This window comes from Staurois parvus, unplaced genomic scaffold (assembly GCF_062004578.1).
Source record: "Staurois parvus isolate SC_StPar_1 unplaced genomic scaffold, SC_StPar_1.0 ptg000243l, whole genome shotgun sequence".
Lineage (NCBI taxonomy): Eukaryota > Metazoa > Chordata > Amphibia > Anura > Ranidae > Staurois > Staurois parvus.
In genome coordinates, this window is record NW_028318039.1 from 191,062 (window position 1) to 203,202 (window position 12,141).

Below are 12,141 nucleotides of genomic sequence, written 5' to 3' on the forward strand. Positions count from 1 at the left end.
AGTTGAAAAATAAAAGATGTCCCCATCTTTCAAGTGAAAAGATGCTTGTTATTAGGTTTAACACTGCATTTTACACTCCCTGTTGACTTATGAGGGGTTTACATATAATCTTCTTCAGCAAATGTAAATAGATATTTTTATAACTATACGTTAACCAATTTACAAAGTTAGAAATATCAGAGCTTGGTTTGATATCGGTGTGCTGTACATAGACATTGGAATAATGAATCACGTTGTAGTAATTAAGTTACGAGATAGCTTCGTATTGGAGAAACGTTTGATGTGCTAAACATGTGCTTGCCACAAGGAATGCTCAATTATGCGAGAAGGGGCAACCACTAAATTAACTACCTTCTCTCAGACTTTATGGGGCCCACATAACTATCTAGACCAGGCCATTTAAAACTCTTTGTTTGAATGAGGGCCACTTCAAAGTACCCTCTCTTTAGATATGCAATGGTGATGGCTATCTGGGGAATGCAGTTTTACCAGGCTATGACCTAAGGTTCCCTCCAAACTCTCAATAATGGAGGGAATTTTGATAAGAGAGCTAGAATCCAGACGCCTCAATGCCATGACCTGGCATATGTAATTTTATCACCAAAAGGGGAGGCTCTGGGATGGGGCTGAGTTATGTAAGCGATATGGGATGGGGAAATTGTCCAATCCTGGATGAGATGCGTCAGATATGGGAGATGGATTAGATAGTTCTACCAATCAGGATGGCCCCATGCAAGTCTATGGGAGATAGGTGTATATCAGGGTAGGTATTGGGGGAAGACGGGAGAGAAGATCCAACGATCCTGGGAGGCCCCCATGCTACAACATTGGTAAATATCAGGACATTTCTCCTGCACTTTACATGTATACATGATTGTCGTATGTGTTGTCTGTCTTGCAGTTTGTGGGTTTAGGGTATGAGTAGTATATGCTTTAATTCATTGGTTGAATCGTATACATTTTGTTTCTCTTTTTCTTATTGTAAAATAGATTACATCAGAGAAATATTATATTTCATAATCCATAGATTTGGTCAACACTTCCTTACAATAAAAATTCTACATCAAGTTAGGCAAGTAGCCAAAACTTATCTAGGAACGTACTTGAGCTCCTTGGTCTGAAGATCTATGGGGTCATGAGTTTCACTGTCCATGTGAAATCGAACCTCAGGGGAAGAAAGAGTTAAAGCACTGTAAGAAAGGCAAAGAAACAAATATGTCAAATGAAACATATCAACAATTTACATACAGAACTTTATATGCTGTAAAAAATCATTTTGTTTGGCACCTACATATAACTGCATGATGCAAGGATATATTATTAAAGTCAATGAAAATAAAAACAATTCTGGTGGATAAATCACAAGGTCAGTGCCTAATGACATAAACACTGTCTCTTTTATAACACACAATCCACTATGAAGTATCTGAAATCATCAGAAAAGGGCCAATAATGGTGTGGTTATGTCATGCCACCATTATATTGGGTGATGCCTCCTGTCAATCAATTTATGGAGTTTGAACAAGCAGATTAATGCTGCTCTCATATCCAGTAAAATATAAATATAAGGTGAATTCTGTTTAGGATCTGGATGCCTGAGAGATAGGTTAGTGATCTAGCAATATATATTTTTTGAGGCCAAAATCTGAGCTAAGATAAATCTGTCATGACAGGCAGTTTTATCAGCTAATGTTACTTAGCACTAGTGCAATGTAATGTATAGGATGGCTATAAAAAAGAAAGCACTGCAAGCATTAGGAAATGCTAAAGTTTACTGCGTTCTGCATATTAAACTGCACTACAACAAATAAAATCTAGAAAAAAAACAAAAAAACAAAATGATCTCAGATATGGGAGCACAACACAAATACACTGCAAAACAGACAGGTTTGCTTTTAAAAGTAAGCTATTTTAAGCTTTTAGCAAACAACCCATTACTTTGTCAATGACAGATAGCCAACCTCAGTAGCAAAAGGTCAAGAAAATAAAAACAGAAAAATATTCAATAATTTACCCATTATCTATTCTCTGCTTCTTCAAAATCTTTGCCAATTTATTCAGCAGACGGAGACTTTTAGTAATCTCATCATTCATGTCGGGAGAATCAATTCTCATCTGTGCTTCTGCATAGGTAAGGGAAGCCTCCAGAAAAAAATATGGAACATTTAACAACTTATTACTCCATAATCAGAATACTCTGAGCTTGGTTTAATAACTGACAAATGCAATTCTGGTAAAACCTCAGACAATTTACCCTTAAAGTGCTAAAACGTCCCTCCTCCTAAAGCCACATATTCCATTTTGCTGAAGCACAATATTAGCTGCTTTGCTGTGATGGCAGTTCTCTGCCAATCATACATCAGTTAGATGAGCCTCTCTCTCAATCATCCGTTATGTATGTGCTAATACTTGCATGATGGCTTAAGAGTTGCTAATAAATGATGACAAAAGACTAAGTTGCAGCTTACCACTGCATAAAACAGTGACAATCAACAAAGCATTCTGTACTCTCCAACTGTCAGAGGAATTTTAGGTGGTTTCAGAGCTCTGAATGTTTTCAGGGGGTCAACAGCAAAACAAAATGTGAGTTCTGCCCCCTAATGCATATATTGTGGGTAGGTATTTACAGTTAGGAGCAAGCTATAAAATATTGTATTTCATGTTAAAAGGTCTAAAGAGGAAACTCTATTCAATGTACAAATGGAAATTTGGAGATATACTGTATGTGCCTGTATATTGTATATTAGCTACACAAAATGTAAATGCAAGGGGGCTCATGTGTGGGCTACAGCAAGATGGCCGCCTAGCCGGATAGCTCCGCACCACGGCTGCCAACACCAGCCCGATACAGCGTATCCAGCAGGTTCTCCTCACTCCCTGCTGTGTTACGTAGATCCCGGGACCCTTCTGCATCATTTATGGTCAGCGGAGCAGGACACCACAGCACACAGGAAGAAACGAGGTGGATCCAGCCCAGATCCTGATGGTGAGCCCCTCCTGGACGGCTATGTAATACATTCTCCCCCAGTCAGTGCTCCTCCGCCTCCAAGGGAGTCCTGAGCTTCCACTGAATTCTTACTGGCACGCACATTTGAGGACTTCATGGATTCTCAGCCTGCTCTGCAGCCCCCTAGCCCAGACATGGCAGTTATGTCACATAACCTCTCTCTCTTGGTGGATCTGGGACACCAAGCGCTTTTAGCTCCGTTTTCTGAGCTGCTGGAGCAGGGCCTAGCTAGAACAGCAGCACAAATTACTGCTGACATTAAAGGGTCATCCAGGGCCTGGGCACCTGGGTCAAGGTTGTTGAGACAAAACACATGCAGCATATTCAGGACTTGCAGGAGAAGTTGGATCTCACACTTTCTAAAACTGATAAGCTAGGGTATTGCTCCAAGCGCTATAATTTTCAGATCCAAGGATTTCTGGAATCAGAGAAAGATACTGAAACCGTTGTTCGCTCCTTTCTTCATGGGCATGAGTCATGCGGGGCTCTCCACAGCTCCTCTCTCTCTGGTTTTCCCTTTCTCCTCTTTTCCTCCTTTATTCCTTCTCTGTCTTTTTCTGTTTGTTTCTGTGTTCAGAACAATGCCCTGTAGCCTGAGAAGGCTGAGAACCCGGTTCTTCTATTGGATCAGTAGTCTGAGCTGCAGATTTGGTACTTATGACCTAATAATAATCTTGTTACTAGAACTCTGTTTAATGTTTTGTCAGCTCATTGTCCTGGGGAGATATAGATTGCTTTTGACTAATTTTTTAGTTTGCCAGGGCTCTGGCTGAGGTACTGTCTGCAGTGGTGTTTGCTGATGAACTTTTCTTCAATAAAAATGATTGAAAGTAAAATTTAAAAGAAAATCACTAAGCTCTTCTACCGACAGTATGTATGAGAGTGTAAAAGCTGACAATAAAGAGAAATATGTAAAATAAATGTTGCACTGCCCCATTAAATATAGATACACAAGCAAAACTGATATACTGCAATTGTTACTAAAAAAAAAAAATGTGCTAAACAAACACCAGTGAAAATATCTTGCGACAAGTGAATGACAAAATCATTAATCATAAATTCAGACAAAAGATAAATACATGCCCAGTTCCAAAAGAGTTAGGACATGGTGTAAAATCTACATATATGTAGAATGCAATGATTTGCAAATCTCATAAACCCATATTTTATTCACAACAGAAATTAGAAAACATCAAATGTTTAAGGACTAGTTCACACTAGATGCAGTCCAGTGCATTTTTTTTTCTGCATCAAAAATGCATGCACAGTGTTTTCCATGTATTCCAATGGCTCTAGTTCACTCTAGTGCAGTCAGTTTCCGGTGCAGAAAAAATGCAGCACGTTCTACTTTTTTTTCTGCACCGGAAACAGAATCATACTGGAACATAGCAAACTGCATCAGAACTGCACTGGAACAAAGTGTGGTGTGAACCGTAAGCAAATGCATCCAGAGTGCGTTTTTGTGGTGTGAAGTGGCCTTAAAGGATAAGTTCATCTTTACAAAAAAAAAAAGTTTTAATTTTCATTTATTTGTTAGGCGCACATAAAGCAGGGGTCTCCAAACTTTCAAAACAAAGGGCCACTTTACTGTCCTTCAAATTTTAGGGGGGGGGGCAAATTATGGCCAGTGGGAGAAAACAATGCCACATTATTGGTGTTAGACAGCGTAATAGTGCCCCATCATTGGTGTCAGTGGGAGGAATAGTGCCCCATTATTGGTATCAGTGGGAGGAATTGTGCCCCATCATTGGTGTCAGTGGAAGGAATAGTGCCCCATCATTGGTATCAGTGGGAGGAATTGTGCCCCATCATTGGTGTCAGTGGGAGGAACAGTGCCCCATCATTGGTATCAGTGGGAGGAACTGTGCCCCATCATTGGTATCAGTGGGAGGAATTGTGCCCCATCATTGGTATCAGTGGGAGGAATAGTGCCCCATCATTGGTGTCAGTGGGAGGAATAGTGCCCCATCATTGGTATCAGTGGGAGGAATAGTGCCCCATCATTGGTATCAGTGGGAGGAATAGTGCCCCATCATTGGTGTCAGTGGGAGGAATAGTGCCCCATCATTGGTATCAGTGGGAGGAATTGTGCCCCATCATTGGTGTCAGTGGGAGGAACAGTGCCCCATCATAGGTATCAGTGGGAGGAATTGTGCCCCATCATTGGTGTCAGTGGGAGGAATAGTGCCCCATCATTGGTGTCAGTGGGAGGAATTGTGTCCCATCATTGGTGTCAGTGGGAGGAATAGTGCCCCATCATTGGTATCAGTGGGAGGAATTGTGCCCCATCATTGGTATCAGTGGCACAACTCTGTTCCTCCACCTCTGGCTCTCAGCTCCACTGTCACTTGTAAACAAGGAATCCTGGTTTTGGTGTTTACAAGTGACAACTTATCTCCCTGAGTGCAGTGCAGTGACAAGGGAGATGATAGCGCCTCAGGTAGTGTGCTGCCATGGGTGGGAGGGGGGCCTTGGCAAGTAGGCAGCACCTTCTCTAAAACTGGTACCCCGATGCTGACGCCCCCCGGATAATCTGGCTGCAGAGAGAGGCAGCTCCTACAGTGTGCGGGGATGTGCTAGAGCTGGCTGGGGGCTTCCCATGAATACAGCAGCAATTGTAAGACATGTGCAGGATAATGGAGCTTTTAAGGGAGTGGGGAGAAGATGAGAGCAGTAGAGAGGGTGTGTACAGAGGTCAGAGCTGAGGAGGGGTTGATGGGGGGTGTGGATGGGGATGCAGAGGAAAGGAGTGGTGGAAGAGAGCTGAACCCAGCTCTCTATATGTACTGAACCCCTAAACCCTGTACTCTCTATGCACTGCGCCCTTGAGCCCTCTGTATGCAGAGCACTCTCTTTGTAGCACACTCCTGAACTCTGCACATAATGCATTCCCAATATTTAATGCCCCTGTAAGACCCACCTACTATTTGATGCAGATCGTCTGGGAAGGGTGGGGGGTAGGTTTCAGTTCCTGCACCTATTCTGAGGGAAAACAAAAAGCTCTGGATGGAGATACACACACACACACACACACACACACACACACACACACATACATACATATATACACACACATACATACACAGTATCTCCCAGAAGTGAGTACACCCCTCACATTTTTGTAAATATTTTATTCTATCTTTTCATGTAACAACACTAAAGAAATGACACTTTGCTACAATGTAAAGTAGTGAGTGTACAGCTTGTATAACAGTGTAAATTCGCTGTCCCCTCAAAATAACTCAACACACAGCCATTAATGTCTAAACCACTGGCAACAAAAGTGAGTACACCCCTAAGTGAAAATGTCCAAATTGGGCCCAATTAGCTATTTTCTCACCGAGGTGTCATGTGACTCATTAATGTTACAAAGGTCTCAGGTGTGAATGGGGAGCAGGTGTGTTAAATTTGGTGTTATCACTCTCACTCTCTCATACTGGTCACTGGAAGTTCAACATGGCACCTCATGGCAAGAACTCTCTGAAGAGCTGAAAAAAAGAATTGTTGCTCTACATAAACATGGCCTAGGCCAGTGGTGGGCAACCTTTTTTTTCAACTGAGCCAAATCTCGCCAAAACCACGATTGAAATTTATTTTGGGAGCCACATTTTTAAAACTGAAAATACATAGGATGGTACACTGTTTTTAGTTTCAATAGGTTTTTATAGTAATTCATCCCCCATATAGTAATTCCTCCCCCATATAGTAATTCCTCCCCCATATAGTAATTCATCCCCCCTATAGTAATTCATCCCCCCTATAGTAATTCATCCCCCATAGTAATTCATCCCCCATATAGTAATTCATCCCCCATATAGTAATTCATACCCCATAGTAATTCATCCCCCATATAGTAATTCATCCCCCATATTAATTCATCCCTCATATAGTAGTAGTAAGTAAGTAGCAAGTAGTAAGCCAAGTCCCTCCTGTGTCAATTCACTTACCTTTGCTCCGCGCGTTCCTCTCGCCGTGTTCCCCGCGCCGTTCCTGTCTTCAGGGCGGACTGTGAGAGGAGCCTAGCTCCCCTCACGTTCGTCACGCTGCCCCGCCTACACACATCCTGACAGCCAATCACTAGCTATCAGGATGTGAGTGGCAGCGAGACTGGCCAATCATTGCTGGGCTAGCTGCAGAGTCCTCGGCCGCCTGAGAGGAGGGAGGGGAGCGGGCGCCCGGCACACAGAAGAGCCGCATTAAAATGTGTAAAGAGCCGCATGTGGCTCGCGAGCCGCGGCTTGCCGACCACTGGCTTAGGCTATAAGAAGATTGCCAAGACCCTGAAACTGAGCTGCAGCACGATGGCCAAGACCATATAGTGGTTTAACAGGACAGGTTCCCCTCAAAACAGGTCTTGCCATGGTCGAGCAAAGAAGTTGAATGCACGTGCTCAGCGTCATATCCAGAGGTTGTCTTTGGGAAATAGACGTATGAGTGCTGCCAGCATTGCTAATGAGGTTGAAGGGAGGGGGGTTAGCCTGTCAGTACTCAGACCATACGTCGCACACTGCATCAAATTGGTCTGCATGGCTGTCGTTCCAGAAGGAAGCCTCTTCTAAAGATGATGCACAAGAAAGCCCGCAAACAGTTTGCTGAAGTCAAGCAGACTAAGGACATGGATTACTGGAACCATGTCTTGTGGTCTGATGAGACCAAGATAAACTTATTTAGTTCAGATGGTGTCAAGCATGTGTGGCGGCAACCAGGTGAGGAGTACAAAGACAAGTGTGTCTCGCCTACAGTCAAGCATGGTGGTGGGAGTGTCATGGTCTGAGGCTGCATGAGTGCTACCGACACTGGAGAGCTACAGTTCATTGAGGGAACCATGAATGCCAACATGTACTGTCACATACTGAAGCAGAGCATGATCCCCTCCCTTCAGAAACTGGGTCGCAAGGGCAGTATTCCAACATAACGAAACCAAACACACCTCCAAGACGATCACTGCCTTGCTAAAGAGGCTGAGGGTAAAGGTGATGGACTGGCCAAGTATGTCTCCAGACCTAAACCATATTGAGCATCTATGAGGCATCCTCAAACGGAAGGTGGAGGAGCACAAGGTCTCTAACATCCACCAGCTCCGTGATGCCGTCATGGAGGAGTGGAAGAGGACTCCATGGCAACCTGTGAAGCTCTGGTGAACTCCATGCCCAAGAGGATTAAGGCAGTGCTGGAAAATGATGGTGATCACACAAAATATTGACATTTTGGGCCCAGTTTGGACATTTCCACTTAGGGGTGTACTCACTTTTGTTGCCAGTGGTTTAGACATTAATGGCTGTGTATTGAGTTATTTTGCTCACTCCTGATGTACTGACTGCTTATCTAATTTCTTGAGACCCTAAAATGTCAGGACAGAACAAATATCCCCCAAATTACCCCTTGCTGGAAAATAGTCTATGGTATTTAGTAAGAGGCATGGTTAGTTTTTTGAAAAATGAATACAATTTTTTTCTTTTTTTCATAATTTCTCTTTTTTACATAATGTCACCAAAGCAGTCCAGCATGATCAGCGAAACTGACAAATGACAGTAAAAAGTAAAAAAAAAAAGTTATTTTAACATTTTTTCACATAGTGTGACCAGAGAGGTGCAGTCTTACCATAGTGACCTTAGTTACTCTGTGGAGGTCATCAGATTTATTTGTTGAGCCGCAGCAGACCCACCAAAGCGAGCAGGAGGATCACGACTGCGAAGATGTCATATGACATCCACCCGGGATGGGAAAGCTCACACTCAGCCACCATTTTGCTAAGAGCTGGGTGAGAAGCAGTTAAAATGGTACATTTTCTCAGTTTAAACATTTTGATATGTTTTCTATTTTCTATTGTGAATAAAATATGGGTTTATGAGATTCATAAATCATTGCATTCTGTTTTTTTGTAACTATTACACAGCTTCCCAACTTTTTAGGAATTGAAATTGTACATTCCAAACACAATGCCTTTTTTACAGTCACAGTTAGAGACAACAGGGTGACCCTGTTCACGATGCTGCACTCTATATGAGGTCCAGGTTTTGCCTGTCACAGTGGGCATACTAAGGGTCTTCAGGGTCTCAGTTCCATAGGGACGGACAACGGCTCTGGACCCGTAAAGCACTCTGCAGCAACACGTGTTACACAGAGTGCCAAAGTGAGCACCATGCAGGACCCACTGACCAAAGCAACATTACAGACCATCCTCTGGTCCAGGAACGGCTCCCAAGGTTTTACCAAGATACCACTGCTTCTATTGTTAGGTTAAAAGACAGTGAAGAAGTTGATTGAAGAAGATAAAATAATAAACTCGTAAAAGCGGTATTAAACACAAAACCAAAAATGTATTATATTGCAGTTTACCAATCATTATGTGTGGTGGATGTATTCGTTTTCTTTTCTTTGGCTTCTTTCACCTGGTTATCTGGCTAGTAACACCTCCTACATTAGAGTGCCCTCACTCTGGATGAATGAGCATAGAGGGCACAACAGACAATATCGTTGTCAATCTGTAGGGAGGGGAATGTTAAATGTACTAGCAGAATTTGAATACATTAACAAATTGAAGGTGAACTACAGCTCACACTTTATAATCCTTTACAACAACTTTTGGGATAACATTTTTTACAAGAATAAATAAAAGCTGATCATTTTAATCATCCCTGCCAGTGGTAAATGGATTGTCTCATCCTTCTAAACTCATACATTCTGCTTGAGAGATTGTGCTTCTGAAAAAACAACAGACTTGCTGGCTGGAGCACCAGATGAAAATAGAAATAAGAAAGCCTAAATAAAGGAAACTAATACAGCCATCACAGCTATGAAAGGGTAAGCTGCAATAAAATAAATATTTGCTTTTGGGTTTAAAACCACTTTAGAAACGTATAAAGTCTAACCATTACCTTAACGTATTCCTTGCATTAAGGTAAAAAATGTGCAGGTACTAGCTAATACATGCATTCCAAGTTAAATGGCTTGTTAATACCATTACAAAATGTTCTACTTTAATCTCACAACATGGGCATTCAATGCAGCCTTGTTGTGCTTGATCAACTTCTGAATTGGAAAAGCAAAGTGTGCATTTGGGGCCGAACATCCCCCTCTCAAAATCAGCTGCCCACTGGAGTCTGTACTGACTCTGAGGGGTTTATTTACTAAACCTGGTTGACTCAGAATCTTGGGCACCTGTGCATGGTAGCCAATCAGCTTCTAACCTTAGCATGTTCAGTTAAGCTTCAGCAATAAAACCTGGAAGCTGATTGGTTTTTATGCAGAAGTGGACAAGATTCTGAGTCAACCAGGTTTAGTAAATAAACCCCTGAGTGTCCATTCCTTAACACAGGCTGCGTCCACACACCTAAACAAATGACTCGTTCACACCGTATGGATACTATTAATTGTATCCACTAGAAATCTAAAAAATAGCTAGCTTTTAGACTGTGCACTCTGTTCTGAAGACTGAACATCACTGGATCACATTTGCAAAGAATAGAAAGACCAACAAGAAGATAAAACTGTAGCACCTAACTATAAGCACAAATGGCCTTGCGACATTTATTTGGTCTGTAAAAAGTGACTTTAAATACTATGCCTTAAACAGCTAGACACACAAATGAAAAAGTTTCATGGATATGTTCACCTTTTGTAACATGTTAAACCCATATTCAAGATGTAATATGTTATTGTTACTGCAGCGCCCACACCCCCTTTGTGACAGAGGGCTGGGGATCCTCTCCCCACACCCGTTGTCACAATTTAAAAACAAAAAAACACAGCTGTGTAATTCATTCAGAATTCTGTGAATGGAAGAACTACAAATACCGACACAGCTTTGCGGATGACAGCTTGCAGTTCTCAATGAACTACCAGGGTGCTGTTCAGCACTCTAGGTTGTTCAAAGATGCTTCCTATCATTGTATAACTGCCTGCCCATATGTGGTACAAGCAGACAGATGCATGGACAGTCTGCAGGAGCCTGAGATTGCACCCTTCTCGTACAATAATTAAATAAATAATACTACTAAATGCAAACTATTAACCTGCAAAAAGATGTGCATTTATTTATTTTACAAAGGTAAAAACTTTAATTGCCAAGATTCACTAACCACACTAGACTAGGGGCAAAGTGAAATGGACATTTATGTTTCTGAATGTGTATTATAGTACAAAATATGCCAACCTCACTTTATACGCATCTGTAACCCCCCCCCCCGAAAAAAAAAACCATGCTTATCTATATGGACATTGTCACAATATGGGCTCTCTGCCAGTCCCAGTTATTAATTCCTTTATTAATCCCTGGCGTCCAGAGGAAGTGCATCCTCCAATTAGTATTCTACTCCTGTGTGCCAAATGCTACTAGCTGTAATTAATCCGCCCCCTCCACCCTCCTCCGGCCAAAAGGGTCCCCAAATTCAATTAATGTATCCTCCCCACTGTCCTCCTGTGTACAGCTACAAATTCAATTGTTGTGTGTCCTTCCCCGTGCATTGTGCCCATGCTGTGTTTGGAGCAAAGGCAATTAATGTTTCCTTGTCCATCCTGTTCAGCCAGTTTTGTGCCCAAATGTAATTGTCACTATCTCTCCTCAGAGATAGCAGGATCACCCCTCTCCGAAGAGAGGTGCGAACCTCATGTGGGGAATATCCGGATCTCGGCGTCACAGTGACGGCACCCGGTGTGGACATTCATTCCAAACACTGCCCAGACAAAGGCCGAGCTCATGTGAGCGTGACCCCTATCCAGGGGGGTGTGCCTCGTTGTCGAGCACCTGCCACCTACCTGAGACCCCAGCTAAGGGGAGACTGCCTAGCCAAGGGGGATTGCCTGTCTGTCGCCTGAGACCCCAAGCCAAGGGGGATTACCTGCCAGCTGCCTGAGATCCCCAAGCCAAGGGGGATTGCCTGCCTGTTGCCTGAGACCCCAAGCCAAGGGGGATTGCCTGCCTGTTGCCTGAGACCCCAAGCCAAGGGGGATTGCCTGCCTGTTGTTGGCTGGCAAGTTGTCCAAGAACATTGTTCTCTCCCCCTTTTTTTCACTATGTGATGCCTGTTTATGTGTCCTTGCTTTATAAGCCAGTTATAGACTTGGGCGGGTGGCCACTTTTATGCATGTTTGAGTTTTTTGGTACGTGGGTGCACTAGGGCCCTGGTTGCCAT

The 12,141-nt window shown here is 42.8% G+C and overlaps 1 protein-coding gene across 1 annotated transcript in view; it reads right to left on the reverse strand.

The window, feature by feature from the left end:
• DIS3 (DIS3 exosome endoribonuclease and 3'-5' exoribonuclease) overlaps positions 1 to 12,141 on the reverse strand; it is a 118,002-nt gene that overhangs the window by 42,678 nt on the left and 63,183 nt on the right. The window contains exons 16-17 of the mRNA XM_089680362.1: positions 2,015 to 2,142; positions 1,104 to 1,190 (exon numbers count right to left, since the gene is read on the reverse strand). Of these exons, the coding sequence (XP_089536488.1) occupies positions 1,104 to 1,190; positions 2,015 to 2,142 (215 nt within the window). The remainder of the gene's footprint in view (positions 1 to 1,103; positions 1,191 to 2,014; positions 2,143 to 12,141) is intronic.